The sequence below is a fragment of the Mchenga conophoros genome, linkage group LG13 (genome assembly GCF_057382185.1).
Source record: "Mchenga conophoros isolate Kocher_MC1m ecotype Shallow Benthic linkage group LG13, M_conophoros_male_GT1.1, whole genome shotgun sequence".
Classification (NCBI taxonomy): Eukaryota; Metazoa; Chordata; class Actinopteri; order Cichliformes; family Cichlidae; genus Mchenga; species Mchenga conophoros.
This window is the reverse complement of record NC_140538.1, coordinates 27536852-27562178: the sequence shown is the minus strand read 5'-3', so window position 1 is coordinate 27562178 and position 25327 is coordinate 27536852. Positions and strand designations below refer to the sequence as shown.

The following is a 25327-nucleotide window of genomic DNA, read 5'->3' as shown; positions in this document are numbered from 1 at the left end:
CACATGGCCCGCCTGCACATCAGAGGCTACGTCCACACTAATACGTTTTTCGTTTGAAAACGCATCTTTTTCTCTCCGTTTTGGTTTTCCGTCTGCATTTTCGGCCATGGAAAACAGAGGTTTTTGAAAATGCTCTCCAAAGTTGGTAAATTTAAAAACGTCGTTTTCGCGTCACAGTGTGGACTGCGAAAATGGAGGCTTTTGAAAACGATGATGCATTTTAGTCGTATGATGCATTAATGTGACCAATTCAACTAAGATTGTGGACGGCATTGTACAGCAGTTGTCTTGGTTGCTCTCTATTTTGACAGCCCTTTAAAAGATTAATATCAGTTTGTATATGCTCCAGATAAAACTCGGCACTTTTCCTTGACATGTTGCTGCCACGTTTCAAAGAGCCGGAAAGTAAATTGTGTTACGTTTCACGCATGTGCAGTACAGGAACATAGCGTATTCAGTGTGGATGAAAACGATAGTGTGGACGCGGAGTGTTTTTAGATGAAAATACCGTTTTCAAAATTATCCGGATTAGTGTAGACGTAGCCAGAGTCTGTCATCACAGGCATCCCTTAGCACGCTTTTCACCTCGCAAAAAAATCCCCTGGTAAGTTGGGTTAGTTAGCTGCTACTAGTTAGCTGCTGCTTGTTAGCTTTGTTGTCTGCTTCTGTAGCTTATCTGCCCCTGTTTATGTTAGCCTCCTCTGTGCAGATGGTGAGTAGCCTGCCCACGAAGTGCTAATTTCAAGTCTTGCTGTGCAGTCTTTGTGTTTTGGAATGAACACCAAAGCAAAGCAAAGCAAAAATTTTCCAGTTCTGAGGGGCCAGGATGTCCTAGTCAGGATGGACAGTTCAACAGTGGACTCTTACATGCAATCAGGGAGGGACATGCTCCCATCCCCTCTTAAAGCTGTCTTGCTCTCTGCTGTTATGGTGCACTGCTGGTTTTTGGTCTCTAAGAGCCACCCATGTTCCGGGCCATCTGAACCTGGGACTAGACCTTCTCTCCAGGAGTTTTTGTCTGGTGAGAGAATGGAGGTTTCACCCTTTGATAGTGGCCCAGTTTTGGCATCTATTTGGCCCCTGTTCTTCTCCATAGTCGACCACAATGCACCCCTAGGCATGGATGCAGTAGCGCACTAATAGCCAGACATGCTACTTTATGCATTTCCCCCAAAGGAAAATATATTTTTTGTTCTTTGTTCAACATCGTCTTTCCCTGATTCTAGTGGCCCCTTGGTAGCCAAGTCGTGATATGCGGAGATAATGAGTCTGTTAGCAGCAAGGCCTTGGGAGCTTCCTCTCCACAGGGACCTTCTCTCCCAGGAGAAGAAGTGATTCATTCGTACCTGGATCTGTGGTGCCTTCATTCTTAACTGCTGAGAGGTTTAATTGATAGCTAAGGTGCCCCTGGTGCCATACATTAAAGGAGTTCGCTGGCTAACACCTGTGGTTAGGTCCTGCATGGGACTTGTCTTTGGCTGCTGTCCTTTCTGCTGTGTCTACCACGCACTGACTCGTCCGACTCCAGTTTGGTGGGATCTCTGTGGGATGCGTGTGTGTGTATATATCTATCTATATCTATATATATAGATATAGATATAGATATATATCATACTTATGTGTTGTACCAAGCGAATTGGCTGAAAGGGAACAAACAGTTACATCTATTACTTATGTTCCCTGAAGGAGAGGAACGAATCCAAAGCGAGGTTGCCCTGTCGCACAGCTTAGCTTGTGAAGAGTGGCTATCAAAAAAGGATGACTGTGATGACAGGGGGTATATGTGAAAGCGGGGCTGTGTGGAAGTTATCACAAGTCACCCACTTTAAAGGCGTAAATAGAGGTTTCTTCAGCCGAGACATACAGGGGTTTGATACACTTATCTGTGGCACCCCGTTCCTCTCCTTCAGGGAACAGAAGTTATAGATGTAACTGTTCCAGTTTTGTCAGTTTGTATGATTGCTCTTAATCAATTGAAATTATTCATATGGCACAACAGCTTCTTCTTAATGTAGAAGGTAGAGCAAGTTCCAGAAATCACAAAATACAGGTGAACATGAACTCAGCGGCATTTCCTCTGTAAATTTCTAAATCTTTCTTAACTTAGCTTTGCTATCCCCTGATTTTCACTGTCACCGGCATGCAAAGGTGATTTTTGGATTGCCAGGAATTTTAGATATCATGAGGAAAAAGTGTGTGTGTGTGTGTGTGTGTGTGTGTGTGTGTTTGTGTAAAGAGCATGTGCTGGTTATGGCTGTTGAGGAATTCTGTTTGCACTGTGCAACGTGCTTATGTGCGTTAGATGACGATATCATTGTGTGTGTGTGTGTGTGCGCGCGCGAAAAAGCATGCAGGGAGAGAGAGAGCGATGTGCCCCTGTGTGAACCAGGCGGGCCTGTAGCCTCATGCCAGCTCTGTGCTGTTGCCGGCTGACGTCATGGAAAGAAGCACCAGACTCTGAACTTTGCACGGCTGGGAACAGCCAGCAGAAACAGCTAGAGTTAACTACAATCAGCCTCGCTGGGCCAGCTTGCCACAATCCTTCTGGAGCACACATTGCTCTCAGTTGATTTGGTTGCCGTTTGGCCAGAAACTCTGAACCAATTCTCCCTTTTTTCAATGAAAATTGTCAGCGGCTGCAATCGGAAAAAGCACATTGTATGTTTAAAGCTGTTTACAGGCAAGACTCGTGCAGTGCATTCACCTGGCAAGAATCCAAAGCTTGTTTTATACCGAACTTTGGTCTCACATCCACTAAACTTCACTTCTACCACACAGGACCATTTTGTCATCAGGAAAAAACTAAAAACCCTGCAAAAAGCTGCATGGATTGCTGCTTCAAAGCAGCTCAGTGCATTTCACACTCCCTCGACTATTAATAACAAGATTGTAAGGAACAAGTGTTGTCATTTTTTTTAACGACAAATTACACAGTAGAAGCTGTTAAAACTAATAAATCATAAATCATAAATAATAAATACATAATTTAAAACTGGCCCTTAAGGCTCTAGGTCATTGTTGGTACCAAACTTGTTACCTGCTGTATTTTTATATATGGTCGAAATGATCGCATGCGGGAATTCCTCAAGGAAGAAAAATTATTTTAACGGCACGCCTTGCTTGAAGCTCAAAGGTATGTTTGCCTTTGGTACTGTACTGTCATGCAATTAAAAGTTATTCCTCTCTATGCTTGTGTGATTTGTTTCTCATGTTCTCTATTTAATCTTAGCACTTGACTTATTTATAATGGTTGTGCTGTTTCATACTCAAGCATATTTTGAGCAAAACTTTGTTCAGTTAAGTTTAGTTAAACAAAGACGGTGGCCTTCAGACACCTTATGTGTGAGACAAGTAGAATAAAAGAAGAACTCAAGAGATTTACAGGAATGGACTGCTGAACCGAAAGTTTTAACTCATGTAAAGCTTGAAATAATACAAAGTTTATCATATTACTCATTCACATTTTTTTATTTGCTTTTTACTTATATGAACATAAGAAGGCACATTTTAGTAAAACCAAAAACATAAAAAGATAATTATTTTAGATTAAAAAAATCTTTATTTGATGGGATCCTAGCTTCCTGATACTGAATTTTATTTTTTATTTTATGGACAGGCAGCGTGAACTCTCGGCACTTGGACTAAGCTGCTGGTTACATTTTATTGGATGCTATAAATCCAAGTGAAGTGGAAAAGGCCGAACTGTTAACTGCTGTACTTGTTTTTTTTTCAGAGGCTTTGCTTCTGATTTTCTTGACTTCTCATGCAACTGAATCAAATCCTTTATTAGGACTTTTGACCCTGTGTCAGGACATCTCAGTTATTTACATGTAGGCAAAGCAGGTTCATTTGCTTGTCCCACTTGTTTGCAATAGGTTGGTGAAAATGGGATCTCTCCATTGCTGGTGCAGTAGTATAAACAGTGCTTTGCATTGCACCGCACTGAATTGAATAATCCCCCAGCTGATTTGCATTGGAAACTTCTATGGCCTGTCACAAGCCAGTGATTGTGCGAGATCCCAGCATCCAGTCTTGTGATCTGTACTTGTACAGTGCTTAAGGGCATCAGATAGTTAATTGATTAAACAGACCAATGTGTGCAATTAAAATAAGTCTCTGAAATCCAATTACCCCATATCGTGGCTATCTCACATGCACTAGATGAGATGGTCTTTTGGTTTAATCTGCTAATAAAAATAACTTAATAACCTAATAACCACCATTACACCCAATGTTTCTCGTTTTGGGTTCTTCCCAGTTAGTGGTTGTGCTGGAATGGGACAGTAAGACAAACAATCCCAGCTGTTTGACAGCGTACAAGCTCCTTTGATCCCTCTGATTGTTTCCCACCTCCAAAAAGGAACCATGAAATAGGACTCAGGCTTTTCTGATTAGTTCTCATAAAAGGCCCTCTATCTCTGTTGATATCTGGTGCATAGTACTTCTTGTGACCTTTTCACACATAAAACACAAAGTTTGCCAAGTGCTTTGGCATAAATATGAATAGCTAGCTAATGTAATGTGTGCTTTTTTGTCTCTAAAGGCAGGATTATGGTTACTTTTGACACAATGGCTCAATTTCATGTCAAGTGATTAGTGCTTAGTAATGTGCTTCTGGTGTCAAGGCCTGCAGTTGTTGCCATACAGCTAAATATGTTAGCAACCATCAGCAATGCAAAATAACTTGTGTATGGCTTTCAGGGTGGCTCGACCAGTGGTGCCTAAACTCTTAGAATACTTCAGAAGCAATAAACTTTTGTTTCGTTCCCCCCATAACTCATTTTTCACTTAACTTGGGTCTTAGTCACACAGACTCAGAGGCCTCCTGGCAAAACATAAAACATTTACTTTGTAGGCAAACGGTCTCTGATTTATGACGTATTCTTCAGTTTCACAACTGCTTAGCATGTAGTTGAACATGATGGCATCTTCCCTGGAAACTTCAGGTGACTCCATCAATCTGCTGGTGACCAATACAATTGCAAAGGACCAACCAGTCTGGAAATACACGTTTTCCTCTTCAGCCGGTAGTTATCATGGGCTCACTGATCGGTCTTTAGGCCTTATTGTGTGACTGGGGCCTTAGTTTGTTTCCCCGTGTAGTCATACACACAGTCATATAATCGTTGTGAGGGCTGGTGAAGTACGAGAGTTGGCTATTCTCAGTCATCCAGCTCATGGTAATCTTGACAGCTTGAAAAAGAAAGCAACTAGACTTTTTCAGGCTAAAGGAGTCCAGCTGCTTTCTTCTTCTCGATATATTATTAAATAAATTAAAATGCTCTGAAAATACTACGAACAAGAGGTCACTCTCATAGAGATTGTTGACAGTTTGCAAATGCCGTCTGACAAATTGCCAGCATGTTTCCTCATTTTAAATGAGTCTGTTAATAAGCACAACTCGAGAACAGACTCCGCTGGCTTCTAGCTGGTTAGATTTCTGAGTGCAGATCTCAAAGTCAAATGTGAATTTCTTTTATATGTAAATTTATGTCTATGTAGGCAGTAACAGAGAAGTGATTTCTGACAATTTATCAAATACTGTATTATCAGAAAGAGACTGCATTTAATTGCTGATATATATCAAATTGATAATAAATTGATATCATTCTGAGGTCAGACTGACTCAGTTTTATGTTTTTTGACAAAACAACGAAACAATAACTGAAGTGAGATAACTTTATCTTGTGAGATAAAATAGATATTAACAGCTTAACATTGAGGACTTAATTTACAGTTGAAAAAAGGTGATAAATGACAATATGGACCTAGGACCATTGTTTTTGATTGACAGCCATTATGTGTCTCAAAATACTCAAAATTACAATGAGAAAAAAACCCTTACTTGCCAGTTAAATCCTCCGCTCCTGTCAACACATTCATTCATATAATCGGGTTTTAGCAGTGCACACTTTAGCTTTTTGCTTTTTGTTTTTTTGATGCATGCTCATCCCCCCATCAAACTACATCTGTGTTAAGACCATCTTCTGAATACATGTAAAGTATGAGATCGCGACTTTGATCTGACTTTGTTGGTACAGCACATCTCTCCTCGGCTCCCGCTCCAGTTAAACAAATATGTCATTTAGACGCCCGGGTGCGTCCTCGGAGTTCAGATGGTGTCATGGAGCGTTCGAGAGAGAGAGGATATGAGGACACACCTTCATATCAAACACATCAGCGTCTTGACACCATTGTGAGTTTGAAAAATGGTCCCATATGGGAGCTCTCTGTTGGTAGTGTCAATGTGGCCAAACAGGCTTTTCTCACCCTTGCCTCAGCAGATGTCACTGGAGGCAGTCCTCTCCTCTCCACTATCGTTACGCACCATAAAATCTTTTGTCATAGATTCAGTACGCAGCTTGTCAACACATCGGTCACTGCTCGACTCTCAAACGTCAACTGAATAACTATCTAATTATATCTAATTAGAAGCTAGTCCGAAGGTTTCTTTTTTTCTTTTGCAAACTAAGGTCATCAGTCAATGCTGTTTGGCTCTGGCCTGATAGCACTGGTGAGCCTGATAATGATATTACTACACGGATTCTGTCTGATTGCTCGCCTAGACCAGAATTTACAGTGTGGAAAGATAAATAGAAAACGGCACAGGCGCGTCAGTGTGCGTGCACCATTTTCCAGCCTGACATTAGTTGTAAGCTCCTTGAGAGTGTGACCTTTTCCATCTTGAGTTGATAGGTGCACTAATCTTTCCAGCTTTGGGGCCTCTGCAGGTCCCCGCTCCTGGGTCATCGAGCTAAGTGACAAGCCATAGGTTGATGGAAAATCCATAGCATTACTGCCATACATTACTTTTATTTGATTGGGCCTGTAGTGAGCATAATGCAATGCTGAGGTGGGGGCGGGAGCTGGTGAAGTAGCGTGGCTCCATTGGGGTCCAGGGATCATTTGTAGCCCCCACCACTCACCGGGCTGCGACAATGATGTATAGCTCGCGCCTGACATCCATAGGGGCGACCCTGTGAGTGCTTGTGAGTGCTGTAAATCACTCGCTGGTATTGATTTTCCATTAGAAGTCAGCCACTCTGAGCACCTCTGACAGGGTGCTCACAAACACCTCCCAATGTGTAATAGGAGGTCATGTGACTCAGGGGGAGATAGCTTCCAGGAAGTGTTTGTTGCTCACAGCCGTATAATAAAAATCATCACTTTTTTCCTGTTTCCTGGAGTCTTGCCCAAACTCTAATAAGCATCTGATATATCGCTGGAGCGGTGCAGTTGTTATTGGTACACTGAGTGAGGTGTCAGCACTAATGGCGATGTGTGAGCGTCTGTCACACCCTGCTGTACATACATAGAGATCTGCAGGCCCATCTCTGGTTGTAGATGAAGAGGGGCCAGCGTTACGCGTGTGGAACAAGCTCACTAAGTGCCTTCTGCCTAAATTAGCAAGGCACTTTGTCTTGTGTAAATATAGTAGCATGTCAAAGAGTCGCGTTAGGAAGAATTGTAGAGGCCCAGGTGCCAAGTCAATATAGGTTTTTACGCTTGGATAAATGATTCAAATTTAGCTTTGTTTATTGTGTGAAAATGGGCGTGCTGCAGTTATTGTTGTGGATGTACTCCACTTAAAAAATAAAATGAAGTGAAACACAACTGTTTGTCCTGTTTGCTCTCTTTTCACCTGTGCTTTTTTTCTGTCTTGTGTTTCAGACAGTACAGTCGCATAAGCCTCACTTCTTGGCACTGCATTGTCAGGAGGTGGGTGGGAAGAATTTCGAGGAGTCCATGTCACACGTGGATAATTTTGTGAAGTAAGTGTTGTGCTCATAAGTTTGTCTGATAGTTTTTTGTAGTGCTATAGACCGTGCAACACCCCCTGCAAAATTTTAGCCATTTAGGTCATATCTCAACTTTTTTTGCGCTAGTTTGAACTTTTTTTTTGCTTATATATGATCTGGTGTGTTCTGTCCCTCAGAGAGCTGTTGTCCAGCGATGCCTTGAAGGAATACAGCAGAGCCCGCGTCTACCTCGATGAGAACTACAGATCCCAGGAGCATTTCACAGTGAGTGGCGTTTGATAGATTGTATCGGCTGCTGTGTGGATTTACCCCAGTTGTGAAAGTGTCTCCTGCCTCATTTCCATCTCTGCCATCCCCTCTCTGTCGTTCCTTGTTTTTCTGGTGGTTGCCCTCTGTTCCCCTCTTTCTACCTCACTTATTCTCTAAAGTGGTCGAATGATGTGTATCAATGAAAGAGGTGCAGGAAATGTTGAGTTAGTATAAACATGGTAATGTAGAAACTTTAACAAAGCTGATAAGCACTTATACTTATTAAACAGAAGGAGTAAGAAATATTCTTGGTTAATTTTTGCTGTTGTAGCTGTTTTAAAAAAAGATCTTCTACTTTTCAGCCACAATATCGATCGTATTAAAAAAAAATCTTGATTTCAGTGGGTGGCATTTGATGGCGGTAAGCAAACACTGCTAACTTAGGGTGTAATGTTTTCTTGCATCAGTGCAGAAGTTGATGCGAGTCAGTCAACGCAGCTTAAAAGGTAGTGAGTGCTTTGACTGTTCACTTTATTTTCATTGGCTCTCTTGCATGCTAGTGATGATTGGATTTCACCGGGATTATGCTAAATGCTAAATATACAATATTGAGTTTCCTTGCTAGGAGGCAAAGTGCCATTCCTGTGCACTCCTTCAGATGTACATGTATGATAAATACACAGAAAAAGAAGGATTGTTTGTTATAAGCTTACATCTGTTGTGATAGGGATGGCTAACTAGCTCAATCATTTGGTCTGAATCAATTTTTATTGCTCAACATGAAGATTTGGTACTGGATTTAATCATCTTTAATGCACTTAGGATGTGTAGCCACAGAACAGGGCCAACGCAGCGGGACAGAGAACCATTCACACTCACATTCACACCTACAGCGATTTAGAGTCACCAGTTAACCTAACCTGTGCATGGCTGGAGAGAGCTCACTTAAGCACAGGGAGAATCATGCAAACTTCACACAGAGCGAGGCCCCAGACCTCAGACTAGTTGTATCAAAGTAGAACTCCATTAGCAGACAGTTTGTACCCTAAAAATGATGAAAAAATTTCTTATTAACTTAGCTTGAAGCTTAAAAGTTCAATTCAGTTTTATTTATACAGCACCACATCACAACAATAGTCGTCTCAAGGCGCTTTATATTGTAAGGTAGAGCCTACAATAATAGTAGATACAGAGAAAAGTGCAGAGGTCTATTAACACATAGTGAATGAGAAAGGTGACTGAAGTAGAAACACATAATGCATCATGGGAATCCCCCAGCAGCATACACCTATTGCAGCATAACTAAAGGAGAATTCAGGGCCACTTGATCGAGCCCTAACTATATGCTAACAATTCAGCATATATATAAAATTATATGCTTTGATCCACACAACCCCACCACTGCCACCACCTGCTCTTTACACATTTCACATGAATTCTAATGCTATCAAGAACATTTGATACGTGCCAGTGCAGAAGCAATTTTGTGATAGGTGACTGAAATGGCACCACAATATCCTCCTAAAATAGGACACTGTGGTGGTATTTTAGTCTGTGGTTGGCATTGCTCTGTTTGTTTTCTGTAGATAGAACATGAACTAAAAAGCTGTTGCACACCATGTAATTGTTACATATGAGCTGAGTCTGTGGAAACGGACAACCGCATTACCTGGTTTTGGTTTGATATGAGTGCATAAATGAAAGATGGAGTGACGCAGCAGCAGCTGTGACACAGCTTTGCACCTGCGTTCCCACAGCCAAGTGTCACCTAATGTGATACATGACACTCACGTTGTTAGCTGCTCACATTGTAGGAGCCACCTTGCTCAGTTTTCCTAACACCTGCAGTAAACGCAGATGACCACAAGATGGCAGTAGAGATCTGGAACTCAGCTGAGCTGAGGCTGGAAGTGCTTGGGGATTGTTTCAGTACTGATTAGTAAATCATAGATTCCTAAACGTGAGCTGGGATTTATAAACAAAGCATATTTCAATTAAAAAAGAAAAAAAAAGTGGAGAAATTGTCCTGTTTCGTACATGTTTATGACCTTAAAATCGACACTTATAAAATCATTTTTCTTCTCAATGACTCTTTCCATACCTCCTCCTGCTAAACAGCTTCTGTGCCCTCTAGGTGGAGCCAAATGCTCAATTGTAACACCAGCAGCAGAGGATTGAGTGCTGCTCTCTCTCCACATAGAAGCATGTTTTATGTTGTAGCGTTATGGCTGATAGTGACCAGGCTGCAGGTGCATCAGATGATGATCTCCGCGTTCCCAGGAGATTATGTAGATAGACTATAAAATAACATATGGATGTTGTCCAGTTATGGACCGTGCCCCCAGACCCAGTTTGTCTGTGATCGCTGCCTGCGTCTATCTTGGATCTCCTCAGTACTTTGTGCGTTATCGCCACGCTACACTGCACCTCCACAAACGCTCATAAATCACAGCACCCACTGAGTCACATTTGCTCTTTTCAAAAAAATATTACAAACACTGGCCTTTCCCAAATCTAATTATCTGCCATTTCACATAAGCGCCGCTAATATCCCAGCATTATGATCTGTTTATTTAATGGTGTTTGTCTATGGATTAACCTTTTTTTCTTTTCTTTTTTTTCCCCCATTTTTTATATTTTAATTTTCCTCAAATACAGACGGCAGCTTGTGCTCGTCTTTGTGAGTCAGTCAGCGGAAAGAGAAACATCTGATGTGCTTTCGATGATGTTGATATTGAAATCCTGGCAACAGTAAATATGAATAGACTCTCCAGTCTTTCTCACACAGGGCTTGCCATTTAGCTCTGATGACATCACCTCTATTTGTTTTCTCAGTCTTCGATCTTTTTTTTTTTTTGTTCCCTCCTCCCTGTGCTCTGGGGATAATTGTTTGTTGTCTGCCCCGCTTGTCAATTTTCAGATAATGTAAGTGGGAACACATTTCTGGGTCCTGAGATTCCACTCGGTGTGAGTGTGTGCTGCTGTGTTTCCTGCATGCATCCGTGTATGTGTATGCATATATGTTTGTGTTGGTGTTTTTTGGGACGTTTTTTGGGACACACACACACACACACACACAACGTGTGTGTGTGTGTGTTTGAGAGTGAATGCAAAGGGGAATGCAATTTATAAATGCGTTGACATGAATGCATGGAGCCCTATAATAAGACGGTCAATTTATTTCCTTGCAGTGATTGATTTATTGCAACTTGATGATTCATCTAATGCCTAAATCAAGAAAATATGATATAAAATTTGTCTTTTCTTCCCAGTTTTTAGCTATTTTTTGCAAACAATCTGTACTTTTGCTTTTTTAAATGAAATATTTCAATATGCTCCTTTGAATAATGGATGGATTTTTTCCAGTAAATAAGTAGAATATTAAATTGTAATAATTCAAGTCATAAGCATGAACACAACTGATGAAATGTAAAGAAATATAAAGCTAAAAAAGAAATGTTAACCCCCCCCCCCCAAAAAAAAATCATTTTAAACATATAAATAATGACAAGTAATGCAAAAATAAAAATGTCGAAGCCTAATTTAGTTTTTTATAGGAAAGACTTGGCTTTTTTCATTTTCATAATTTATTAGAATTATTTAGATTCCAGTCCTCACATCTCTTAAAGCATCTTTCCAATAATTGCTAGATAATAGCACCGTGTAATACCTGCATGTCAAATCTGAAAAATCTGAACAATGAGAAGCCGGGCGAGCTGGTAGCTCCTCCTCTCCTCCCAGAGGAAGGTGGCGGTACCTTGACTGACATGTTCCCCCCTACGGCTGAGCCCCGGCCTGGTGTTTTACAGCCCCGTTAAGGTATACAGCAGGTAAAATGTCAATTAGGAAGGCCCGCCCTGATAACTCAACTCCCAATCCACTTGTTCTTGGCCATTAATATTTATCGTAGGCCTGGCCCTGGAGCTGCAGCCCATGTCATCTGGAGTGACGTGCGCTGATGCTGATGCTGCTGCGTCCCGACACACACTTTGCTCTGGTGTCTCTGCAGCTTGCACAGAAAGGACACCTACCGCAGTCACACAAGCCTAATCAAGCTGTCCACACAGAGCAGGCACACGGCGCCTCCTCAGCCCTCAGTTGTTCCGGGGCATTTTAATGGGAAATTAAAGGCTTCTCTCATGTCTGTGGTCTGCAGGACAGGAATGAGAGCAGAGAGTAGAGGATAAATCAGGCCTCGTGCTTTGACAGGAGACCGCTGTCTCTTTTTATGTTTTGTGTTAGCACTTTGTCCTGCTTTGTTTTTCCCTTGGATTTGTGTCCTTGAACGTGAAGATGAGACAAATCTGCTGTGCTTGCTTGATTTGATCAAGTGTATCAAGTTGATACAAACTGCAAATGGTGACCCAGCAGAGGCAACATTGAGCATGAATCTTAAATCGTTTATATTTGACTGAATTTTTATTATGATTGCATTAAGCATCTTAGTTTGTTTGGAATAATGGAGCAGAAGTTGTGTTTGTGGCTTCAGAATGAGTCTTATAACCACCAAGGTTGAGTCCTCTCTCAGGTAAGCCAGGATTCTGACAAAAATACATTTACAGTAGAGCCCAGCTTTGCTAAGTAGGACAGGATGACAGTAGAAGCCTTGGGTCAAACTAATTTGTATGAAATCTAATTTCATATGTATATTGCATTTGAAGCTGGGCAGCACGGTGCAGTTGTTAGCACTGTCACGTCATGTAAGAAAGCTTCTGGGGTTTTAATCTGCTAGTCGAATTTGCGGGGGCGGTTTTCTGTGTCTGCTCAAATTTCCTCCGGCCATCCATGCTTGTTAGGTTGATTGGGGATTCTAAATCGGCTGTACGAGTGAGTTTGTGTTTGCATATCCGTCTGTCTCTTTGACTTTGTCCTAAGACGGACTAATGACCTGTCTGCGTTTTACCCCACACAGACAGGAGTAGACTCCAGCACAGTGCAAACCTCTGTTGAGGCACAAAGCCACTGCAGTACGGAGTGTATGCCCAGAGGAGAAATACTGGGTGTAACTAAGTTAAGCGAATATGATTTATGAATGGAAAATAAACAAGCAACAGTTTGTTGATGCTATCGTGCAGACCTTTATTTGTCTGAAATTCAACTGGAATTTGCTGCTAATTAATGAAAATGCATATGGGTGGGTGGGGAAGGAGGCCAGAAGCTCTTTTAACATTTGAAGATGGGCGGGCGAGGTGAGGTTTCCAGAGCCACTCTACAGGTGGGTGAGGCTCTCATGAATGGATGGATGAATTTGAAGTAAAAATGAAAATGTGCCGTGAAGAAAAAAGATGAAAAAAAGGAAGCAGATAAAGAAGAAATACAAAAACAATATGAATAGATTATTGGAATTTAAAAGTGTATATTGTAACACTTTTCTGTGTTTTGCATTTGTGAAACCTGATAGTGCTTTTTGGGGGATGTTTTATTGATAGATAATGGTAAGTTTGGTATGACATGGAAGTCAAATCTAACATTAAATCTAATTTGACCACCAAAGATACAAATACAAAATTGCCTCAGAGTCTCAGCTCAGTCAGTCTGTGTTTTGGGGCAGGCTCAACTAGATCCTGTTGCAAAGGGAATAAAAAGACTACTGCAAAAAGTGGATTGTGAAACCGGAGCCTCATTATTTAAGTAAAGGAAAGCAAGAGTCCCAGTTTTATGCAGAGAAACCCCACCTGAAGCAAAGCATTAACGCCTTTATTTCCTGACTTCCTGAAGTTGCATTCAGATTCCTGGTTCATCTTCCTGCAGAGGTGATTCCCATGATGCATGCTGTAATGCAATCATCAGTCCCTCTCTCCTAAGGCAGGAATTTATGAACGCTTAGTGTCCGTCTGTGCTGACAGGGCTTCAGTTTCACTGTGTTTAAACCATTGCCCAGAAATCCATGTCACTCACATTTATTGCCTTCCTCTTTTTCCCTTCTTAAAAAAAACAACGACTTGATCCTATACCCCACCCCCCGCTTTTTTATGAGGACACAAACTCGGTTGCATATAGAGATTATATACTTTCCAGTTAAAGTGGGGTCACAGAGGAAGGGTCTCCATGTAGAGTCTGTTGGTTTTGCACACAGAGGTTAACTAGCTCCAGCATCTACCCTCCTCCTCCTCCTGCTCTGCCTCCCAGCTCTGTGTTTAAAAACGCCACAGCGGGCACATAAGCAGGTTAAAATATTGCAAACTAAATCTAAGAGAGCTCTTATTTCAATATGGTGAGAAGTACGGCACCGACTGAGGCCACTTGAATGGAGTAGATGTCAGCTCGGTAATATCGCCGGGCCATAACTCTCCATGGCCATCACTCATACTCTCGTGGGCAGACATAAGTGCACACACACACACACACACACACACACACACACACACACATGCAGAGGCAGATAAACACAGTGCAAGCATGGACGTAGGAGAAAATAAAAAAGCACACACACTTTGGACATGCCTTGAGCGACAATCAATGAATCTGCCATCACAGGTGAATTATGATTCCTCGGGAGCGGGCCTTCTCTATGTGAAAATATTTTGACTGAAAATGTAGATATAATTAATGGATTGTGTAAAGAAGCGGAGAAATTGATGCATTTATTACAAGAAGGGAAATCTGTGGGGCAGTTGAGCCTTTACCCTCCCGGATTGCTGCGGCACCGCTCTCTCTCTCACACACACACACACACACACACTCTCTCTGATAAAGCCGAGCATCTGGCCGAGGAGAGTAAATCAGTTGAGGTGGCCGTGTTGTTGTCCTGTGGCGGAGGGTGGCATGTCGTTGTGGTGGTGGTGGTGAGGTGTCTCCAGCCTCAGATAATGATGTGATTCCAGCATGAGGCGGGCTGGGTGTACCTCACCGCCGTCCATTATGATGTGCAGCCCCGCAGCCACCGAGGGGGCAGAGTGAAGGTGAGCCTGTCATATCGATCTTTTTAGTGCTAAAATATGAGCCACTTTACTCTGCTCCCCAGCGCAGTGATGTGAAAAATAATAACTCGGACCCAAATTAAAAATATTGATCGCTTAGGTGGTGTTGAGAGCAAATAAACACCCTCTGAAGGATTTTTATCCCCCCACTCCTCTCCCACCACCTTTCCCCTCCTCCCCTCCTTCCCTCCTATCCCTGTCTTGTCCAGGGAAAGGGCCGGGTTAGAGATGGAGGGGGTGGTGGGGGCTCGCTGGACTGTAAAAACATCACTGCGTCTTGTTGTTGGTTGTCTTCATAACACCCACCTCGCAGACTCTCAGCGCTCTTTATTGTTCCCGGACACAAATCAGCAGCAAACATGTTTTCAGATACTCCCTAACGCTGATTGATCGAGTTTTGACTCCATAATCTGGCATTAGCTCGGCTTCATTCAGGTATCTTCCCCCCCGCCGGCCCGCCACCCCAACCACCCCCGCGAGTCGTAATTTTTTGCACATCCCAGCTTGACTTTTTTATTCCTTCTCCGCCGTTAACAGATGAGCTGACACGGGGCCATCAAACGGGTGGGAAAACAATTGCCACAAGGTTAATTTTATTGCCTGCTCCATGCATTTGTGAGCAGGCGGGAGGTGTCCTCTGCCCGGGTCCTGATGAATGACTGCGCCGAGCGGGCAGGAATGAAAATGAGAGGGGAGAGGCCAGGCGCGGGGGAGCCAGAGTCCCTGCCGCTCCTACCTGAAATTGAAATTTTTTTTTTCTGACATGCTCAGAATTGGTATTCTGATATATAAGAGAGGCGACGTTCCATTTAGTTTGATGATGAAAGCCGTCATGTGTCCCACTCAATCGCTTTTTACGACTTCTACTTTGCCTCGTACATCCGAAGAAGGTTAATATCCGCACACCCTAAATGGCGGATGTCAGATTGTCCGGAGTCTGTAGGAAAATAAACTACTTAGTGTGTCTAAATGCTGTCGTAATACTTGGCCGCAGCACTATTGATTGTCTACAAGGACGTTTGTTGTGTTTTGGGCCCGAAGCGGGATGAATAGATATTTGATGGAGCGTGGAGAGCGAGGCCGCACCAGCATCTGCATCTTTCTGCTGTGTCAGTGGGGATGAGAGCCAGGGCGTTGGGGAGAATCACATGCTGCCTGTTGACATCAGTGAGAGGGAGCGGGGCCTGGAGCTGGCGATATCTCCTCTTCCCCACTTGAGCCGGGTCCTCTTGCTGAAAGCTCACTTCTGTCTGCTGGCTTCAGGCCCTCACTCAGCGTGTGTGTACGTTTCAGCTGTTGCTCATATAGGGCCATCTCCAGGCAGCGCTTTGACCATACATATCGATTCTTCCTCCTCCACCAGCTATAGTTGCTCCATTTGCATGGCCCGGCTGACCCAAGCCGTCAGTGGCCATTATATCCCCATTAGCTAATCTCTCAGCTTTGATTTCCATAATCCTCTCTCTATTGAAAGCCCTCACAGCTCTCACAGACCCACTCTCTGAGGAGGAAGAAAACAGACCCCCACTCAGCCCACACACTCCATTCTTCACTAACATGCATCACACACTCAAAGCCAGCATTCGTATACTTGGCGTAACCGATGATGCCCCATTATGCTGTGTTATTCACTTATAATGGTACATTTTGGCAACAGCGGAAGTATTAAGATCAAAAACCACAATTTTTACTTATGAGTGCATTCTTTAACACTTACACTATAATAATAATAATTATTCACCCTGTTAGCTTAGGATGATAATCCTTTTAGAAAAACGAACTGACGTTTTTGATGTTTTAAATGTGTGTTTTTGTCCCCTGATAGCCACACATTCTGATAGGGTTAGTGTTAGGGGTACTATTATTGTGTATTATTGTGTAAATAATCAATGTGGAGTTAATTTAGGCAGTTTTATTTGTATTTTTATTTGTATATTTAATCTAAGTATAGACACAAATCTAAAAATTTGGCATGCAGTGTAAATAAAAGCAATGATTTGCAGATCTCATAAACCAATAGTTTATTCACAAAAGAACATATACACTGATATGTTTTAATATTTTATGAAATATATTAGCTTATTTTGAATTTGATGGCAGCAACACGCCATGCAACGTTGAGATGGAGTCACCAAAAGGCTGGAAAAATAAGTGGTACAAAACAGAAACAGCTGGAGGAACACTTTGCAACTGGCAGCAGTTCAGGAACATGATTGGGAGGATAAAGAGCATCTTAGAGAGGCTTCTCAGGGGTAAAGATGGGCAGAGGTTCACCAATCTGCAGAAAAACTGACTGCATATTGTGGAACAATTTCAGAATAATGTGCCTCAACATAAAGCCACTGTGAATATTTCATAATTTACAATAAATAATTGGTTGATTCTGGGAATTCTAGAAATGTCCGTGTGCGAGGGGATGAGGCCGAAAATTTCTAGGCTTGACTTTCCTGACATGTTTATTTTCTGAAAACAGCCCATAGGTCTTTCAATATTCTAATAGGCTTGTGAGGCTTGTATAGCCAAAAATGTGGCAGCGAGTGTGAAGCTTTCCTTTCAAACCTTTTTAAAAATGGATTATAAAGACGCCTTTTGTGCTCATTTTTAACTCTATATTTGTATTTTTGGACTCAGCTGGAGTAGTTTTGCCTGACTCACAGCTCAAAATAATCCATATTCACCTTGGTGCAGCCTCTCAGTTGATTCGCAGTTTTAAAAAAGCTGTTTTTGCTCCCTTCTCTCTCCATTTAAGCCAAACTTCCTCTGACACATACAGTGAAGTTACAGCGATAGATTTAATGCTCTAGTTAGCTATCAGCCTCACCTCTCCTCATATCCATCCCAGGAGCATCTGCTCCTTTTTTCAAAGAAGAAACATCCAGTGTGCCAGGCCAGACTGACCTTAATCACCCTCAGTGGAGTTCTCTTGGAGCGATTGGTTACATTGATCAAAGAGGACCTACTACCTCAAACCCACACTCCACCCTTGACACCCCCCCTCCTCACCAAATGAGCTGATAATTAATAACGGCTGGCTCTGCTAACACCAGTCAACAGACAGCATGATGGATCGGACATCTTGGATGCAAACCAATACAAAGCCAAGCTTTTCTCCATCCCTCTTGAAAGCCCCCGGGTGTCCTTTTTCCCCCTCCAGCATGATCAGGGATGCATAGTGTCACCCACCTTGCTAATTAAATCCTCACAGGTCGCTGGTGTTTTTCAGCAGGGAGGCTTTCTATCTAGTAACTATTGGCACGTATTTAATAATTCATGGAGTTAGATCATCTGAGGACACGGTGTAGGACTTGTGCTGTACTGTTGCAAACTTTGTGGTCGCAATTCATTTCATTTTACCTAATTCGCAGGAAATTAGCTATGATTTTTCAGCATTCGATTTCCACTAAATGGTGATCACGACGGATAAAGATGACGCAAATTAATAACAACTAGCTCTGAGAAAACTCTTATCATCCATCTGAAGGAATCGCACCACTGCGGGACATTTGCTGCCAAATAACAGCAGCTTCAAGCGGTTTCCTCCTCCCAGCTGTCACTGAGGTGGTTCAGCCACAGTGACAGCCGCTCCGCAGAGTCACTCTGTCTCATGACAGCTGTTTGTGGGTTTGTTTGTTTGTTTGTTTTTGCATCTTTTTGCTGAATGAGCTGAGCAGTGACAAACGTATCCATGACCGATGTACGCCCCCGTGCTAAAGGCTTCCTTTTAATCACCTCCTCTTGTTTTGTCAACACGTGATGTGGCAGCCACTAATTGTGAGATATAGGTATTTTGTCGGGGGGATGATTATGTTAGCCGCTTCATTAGCCCGAGTTCACAGCGCGTGACTTTTGCATCCTTTTGGAATAAGTATAAGTTGTATAAGTTAAGGGATATGATGAAAAGGAAGAGACACAAGGTGGAAGGTGGAGCTCATATTTTTAGGCCCTATCAGAGCAAAGTGATAGCTGGACTTAGAGGTATGGCAGTTGGGCCCAGTGTGGCCCCTAACCAGTGCAATTGGATGTAATTGGTGGATCTGGTCTTAAGAGGGAGTGGAGGGTCGGCGGCTGTGGGCTGTGAGTCTGTCATAATAACAACCAACAATGTGATCATTTCATTTCCTTTTCACTTACACATCACCTCACTGCACATGGAACAGGCCACAGAAGCACACACACACACACACACACTCAGGGACAAGGTTAACGTTGGGCCCCATTTATTTCACTCCAACAATGACTCTAAATAGCCTTTCAAAAGCGGAGTGAGGAGGGAGACAAAAATAATCCAATCACACAATTACTGCGAGGCTTCATTCTATAGTTAAGTGCATTTTTATTGTGTAACGTTTCGTTTTTTCCTCCCACCCCTCCCACAGTCTCTATTTTTCCTGCCTCGCTCAGCAAGCGTTCTCTCCCTGCCACTTCTCATCTAATATGGCCATAATTGGGTTTGGTTGCACAAATCAGATTTCAGCAATTGGGTTATCCTCCTCTGAAATTGGAGAGATCTGTGGGCCGGCATGGGTTGAGAGTTAATGCGCTTTTGTTAAGCCCTCCTTTTGGTGGCCGTGGCGGCAACACTGGACTGTGCCACTTAAAGCGGGCTACCTGTCACTGCGGACACTGCTCCGAATTTAGCCTCCCCCCCCCCCCCCCTCCCAAAAAAAAAAAAAAAATCCCACTTCCCCCCTTGATATACATGCACCATTTATCCACATCCCTCACCCTCTGCTTCTCTTCAGGCAAATAATGACATTTGAATCGAGCATTAACAGGCTTAATTACTTTAAAATTGTCATTTTAATTTACACTGATATAGTATTGATCACACAAGCAGAGATTAAGGCCCTCAGTGGAGCGGTTGATGTGGAATTAAACAGGGCCGGGTCCTCCTGGGGCCCGCCTGGCCTGTCCTGCCGCAGCCAGAAGAGGAATGACATCCTCCCTCTAATGAACTGGCAGCATGCGCAGACATGAATTTCAGGCCCCGCTGGAGAAGGAGGGAAATAATGGGGTTTGGGGAGCCATGGCGGGTTATTCATTCACTGCCATGCACCAATTCTCCTGTGATTCATCCCCAGACCCCCCAGACCCCCACTGCCTGTTTGCCTGCCACATTCAGCTCGCCTGACCTTTCTTCTGCCTAAGTATATATATATATCCCTTCTGTCCTTTGGGATCACCTACTCCCCCTACCAGGTGTCATGTATAGACGGAGAAAGGAGCACGGGGAGGCATTAGAGTGGTAGAGGGAGCCGGGTTGAGACACCTGCAGCGAGCCACCAACACCCCTCTCTCTTCGGTGGAAGTGGCGGTCCGTGATCCTCCTTCACATCCTCACTCGCTCACTGGCCTGCCTGACGACGACGACGCTGTCACTGGGAATTGATCTCCTCACTTGAGCCCGGTGTCACGCACAGCTGGTTAATATCAGGGAGAGGAAATCGTTACATTAAACTCAAGCTATTTCTCTCCGGTTTGGAGAAAGCCTGCGGCTCCCGTGGCAAGGACCCTGTTGTGGAGTAATTAAAGCAGAAGGAACAACCTCTTGACACTTTCCTCCAATCAACACACTTAAACAGTCACATTGCACACAAGTGCTTTTAATGACGGGCTCTTAGAGCGAGTGGCAGAGAAGAACAAAGCTGACAGTATTTCAATGCATTAGCTGTGCTTGGCATGAGACAGCTCCTCTAAAATGAGTGTACTTTTTACCCACTTTCTTTTCACTTGAATGTGTGCAGAAGGCAAATGTATAAATCAAGTTTTTAAATGCGCTAATAGAGATGAAAGATTTAAGTCAATTTCAATTCAGTTTCATTTAGATGGCACCAAATCACAACGATAGTTGCATCAAGCCTCTTTATATCGTAATCTAAAGACCCTACAATAACAATCAGACGGCCTTCTATGAGCTTTTAACAGGAAGAGACTTCCAGCAGTGGAAGTGAATAATAATAAAAGAATAAAAAAGTTAAACAATGTGAAGAATAGAGCACAGCATCAGAGGTGCTGTCTCAAACTATGGCTGCTTGCAAACAAAAGCTTTAACATTTATGAGCTATTCCCTCTGTGACATGGATCTAATAAAGTTATGTCTCCTCCTCCTGTGTCTGTCTCCATGCTACCCCTTAGCTCGGTCGTGATTACAATTGGAGGACACATTGTGAAAACAAGGCTTCTGCTGGCACAGCTGAACTAGATTTTCTTCTTTGTTGGTGTCCCAAACATTTGTTCTGGCTGTACTATCGACTCAATCAGCGCATCCCTTCACGCTGCCTTCCTGTTGTTTAGTTTGTAGGTGTAGGTCATAGTAGCAGTCACAATTGGATGGTGAGATTAGCTTTTGCAGGTCAACTTTGTAGCTGTCTGATTGTTCAACACAGGACTGCTGTGTTTGAAGCCACAGCCAAAGATGATCCCATCACTCAAGTCAGCTTTTGTCTCAAAGTGTGCTGTGAATAATTGCCCTTGGTTTCATGTGCTTATTCATAGTCGGGTTATCAACTACAGTAGAGTGCTTTTGTAGTGCCTGTAGATTGGAGGGGCAAGCACTGACTTGAAAGCTAAACAGCTGCTGCTACTCAGTGAGGCCAGCAATGAGAAGAATCAGCCTATTTTATTAGAATATTTTTATTGCTTTAGATTGCCGTAGAACACCTCTTCAGAAGCCGTTATATTGCTCGCCACAAAAAAACACCCGTCTTTTAAATAAAAATGTAATTTTACCTCCCAGAATTCAGGAGTTGCTGGTGGCCGATGCTGATTAGCGCAGCTCGGCCTGTGTTGTGTTCTCTCCCGATTGTCTCTAACTTTGTTGTTGTCCTCCACTGTGTGCATGTCTGCAACTGTACAAATGACTTACGGAAACAGGTACATGTCATGAAATCAGCCAGCGATGGCTTTTTGGCAAAGGTGAAAACAGAACTTAAGGCTTTGCTTGGCGTTGAGCCATTTTGACTGCCAGCATTTTCTAAAACAGCATGAAAGGTCCAGTGCAGATTTTTCAAAAAAGCTGGGGGGGGATGTTTTTGAGGTCCTCGATTGATTGCATTAGCTGCACCTAGATATCATGAGGTGGAAGCCATCTTGACGATGAAGGCTAAACAAAACAACAACCTCTCCTCTCTCTCAGCTGACAACTCCCAGTGACGGATATCGAGACGTCTCCAATACACGTAATGGACTTGGCAAGACCTGAGGTGGCTGGACTCGGGTCTTCTACTGCACTTTGTCATCCAATCACCTTATTCTAATGCTATTGCATTGTTTAGTCAACCAGCCGTCCATTTACATCAACCCATAACCACACAGCCACACCACAGGAGCACTTAATAGAATTAGCAGGTATTGTGCAGCACATTTTAAACACATAGACCATTTTAAACACGCACACACGCCAACGCACTCACGCACACTCAGTCACTCCCTGGGCTCATGATCCCCTGTTTGCCGTCAGAGTAATGGCATCCCAAGCTCTGCATTCAGTGTTTGCCTCTCACCTTTAACTTGCCATAACTCTATACTTTCCCCACTGCGGACAGTTTATTCATTCTTTTAAATGTCTAGCCAATATTGTTGTCATGTTTATGTTATGTACTACTTATTAATAGCTCGTAAGGCACATTTGTTGCATTATTAAATCATTTTTCACTCGCTCTTCATTAGGAAACAGGAAGCCGAAGCTCTCGGCTGAAACAGCCGGTTAATTATAGGCCTCATAACTTCCTAATCTGGTTTTAGGGAATGTTTGCGACTCTGTTCAGCTAGCCAGCACATAAATAGACAAAAATGAAACGGCCACATGGCTGGGAATTTGCAGTCATATGCCCTCTTTTTCCCTTGACTGAGTGCTTTATTTTCCTCTTCAAACCTCAACACTCCACTGCCATCTTTGCAGACAAATTGCTCTCATATGCTTCTCCCTTATGATTAACAGGGAACAAATTCACATCAAATAACCCCTGTATTGTCTTTAAGCCTCATTTTCTAATGACATTACATAGGGCATGTGTAAGTTTATTTGGAGTGACTCATCTATGGGGTGAGGGGAAATGAGCAATCCCTTTGCCGCCGCCCCCCCCCCCCCCCCCCCCCCCCCCCCCCTGTTGAACTGTTACCTATAAAAACAGCTGTACGCGCTCAGTCAGAGGGTGTTTCCTGCTCGGTGTAATAACAAGGCCCTTTCTCCTTGTCCCATTCCTTGGCCGATTGATTTTTGTTAGGAAAATTAATGCAGTCGCGCTAAGGCTGTGGAGGTCAGAGGGAGACGGGCTTGAACAGATGAGGGGCGGTGCTGGGTAAACAGAAAGGAAGGAAACAGCTAGGGGACCCCCAGACTCTGTCTGATGAAACTTACTGTGCATTTAACGAAGGCGGAGCATGCAGTCGCTTATGATGTATTGCCTCTGTCCTGTTTTATGCACACACCAAAATAAATCTCTTATGACTGAGCAAGCAAATATACATGCCCATTTATTGACTGGGCTCACTCATCCCGTGTTGTTTGGCTTTCTTGGTCTTGTTTTATGTTGTGTGTGATTCTCTTTATTGCCTTGACACAAGCTTAAAGGCAAAGATAGATCCTATACACTTTATGAGATTCCTTTAAAAACTTGAGTCACGACAGTCGACTTCTCGCAGTCAGCAGACCCTTTCATTTCATGCAACTCCTTAAAGATTAGATGCTTAGATGCTTTGTTTGTGTGTGTCCCCCCCCCCCTAAAAGTAACACAATCATCCCAATGAATAGACATACCTCTGTTTGACCCCATAACATATCCAAGTGGTGCCTTTTATAAAGGCATAAAGCAAAGCATAACCATGTTTCAGTGAATAATGTTTCCCAAGTGGGAACCAATCTAACACAAAGGGTGCCCCAGTCAGCTGGCTCCCTGCACAAGTTCAAGCCACAATAGCACCCTGTGTGCACCATGCTGTAGATAATTAGCTACTCATTAAAGAGCCCTCTTATTAGATTGGATGTTATGCTCTTTCAGTTAAATTCGAGCTCTTAGTTTTAACAGCCTAATTACATTTCTGAAAAGACGAGAAAAAGAAAAAAGACTTTTCAAAGCAGTCTCTGGCTGAATAGAAGTGATGCTTTTCTGCGAATTCACAGATCCAAATCTTCTCTTCTTTGACTGTGAGATTGTAGATTTGAGATATTAGGAGCATAAATCTGTAGGAGAAGCTAAATGTGTAATTGTACAATGTATTTAATAGTTTGCTTTTAGCTGATATTCTGTACCCTCTTTATTGGCTGTACAACGACTTCTGTTTGCTGAAACAGCTGGCTAATCATCAAAAACCCTTGGTTAGCAAAATGCTGTGCATGCACTGTGTCTCAATTCATGGATCTCTTTTGGTAAACTTGTGTATTTTCACAAGTCAAATTCAACAAGCTACTTGTATCTGATGAGATACAAATATTGTAAAAAAAAAAATAAATTTTTTTTTTTTAGACTTACCTATTCTTAACGTAGCCGTTCACACCAACCGTGTAATTTCGCTAGATGTAATTGTGCCATTTAGTTTTTGGATCTAGGAAAAAAATTTCCTCCCATTTTTTTTTTTTGCAAATAAACAGATCTGACCATCAGACTGCTGCATTTGGCAACAACTGTACTTGTAACTCAGAATTTGTACTGAATATATAATCATATGGAAATAATAAAATGTGTATGATACATGTGTGATCCCAACTCTGCCAACAAGAACTCAAACTGCCCCACCGACGTCCTGAAATATGTACAAAGGCAGTCACCACCTTTAACTTTAACTGAATCTCCATTTCTTTCTTCTGTTGTTTAGACACACTAGGACACCAACTCATCATCACTTGATGTTGTAAAGACCTTGAAAAGATCCCACTGAAGAAGTATAGAGTCCAAGTTCTGAAACTAGTTGGATTAAACTAGATTTCTTTAGTTCTAATGCAGAGGCAATCTTTTCCAGGCTGTTATACAACGATGCACTTAAAATAGCATAAAATGCATCTGCAACTCCTTGTAGGTGCACTGCTACAATCTGGAGGTGGCTGTAGCTCAAGAATTAGAGCAGTCCTCTACTAATCAGAAGGTTGTTGGTTCGATCCTTACATACCAAAACATCAAGCTACTGAATGCAGAGTTCGTCGGAGTGGGAATGTTCGATAGAGAGAAAAAAGTACTTGTATGAACATGTGTATGTGAATGGGTAAATGCTCTGAATGCTCAAGTTCTATGAGAATTAAACAATTTAAAGCTACATCTTTATGGTGTCACCTGCAAAACCACAGGCATGTTAATGTAACAGATGTAGTGTACACAGTGTATTAAGCTCCGCTTCTATGCGACATGAAGATCAACAATACATTACCACCTGGTCATCTGTCGAGCACTCAAAGGGGGAGACCCA

The 25327-nt window shown here is 42.7% G+C and overlaps 1 protein-coding gene across 3 annotated transcripts in view; it reads left to right on the top strand.

Annotated features, from left to right (window-relative positions):
• Window positions 1-25327, top strand: part of inpp5a (inositol polyphosphate-5-phosphatase A) — a 158963-nt gene that overhangs the window by 48848 nt on the left and 84788 nt on the right. For all 3 annotated transcript variants that reach the window (XM_085297577.1, XM_085297576.1, XM_085297578.1), the window contains 2 exons: window positions 7672-7772; window positions 7937-8024. In XM_085297577.1, coding sequence (XP_085153703.1) covers window positions 7672-7772; window positions 7937-8024 — 189 coding nt within the window. The remainder of the gene's footprint in view (window positions 1-7671; window positions 7773-7936; window positions 8025-25327) is intronic.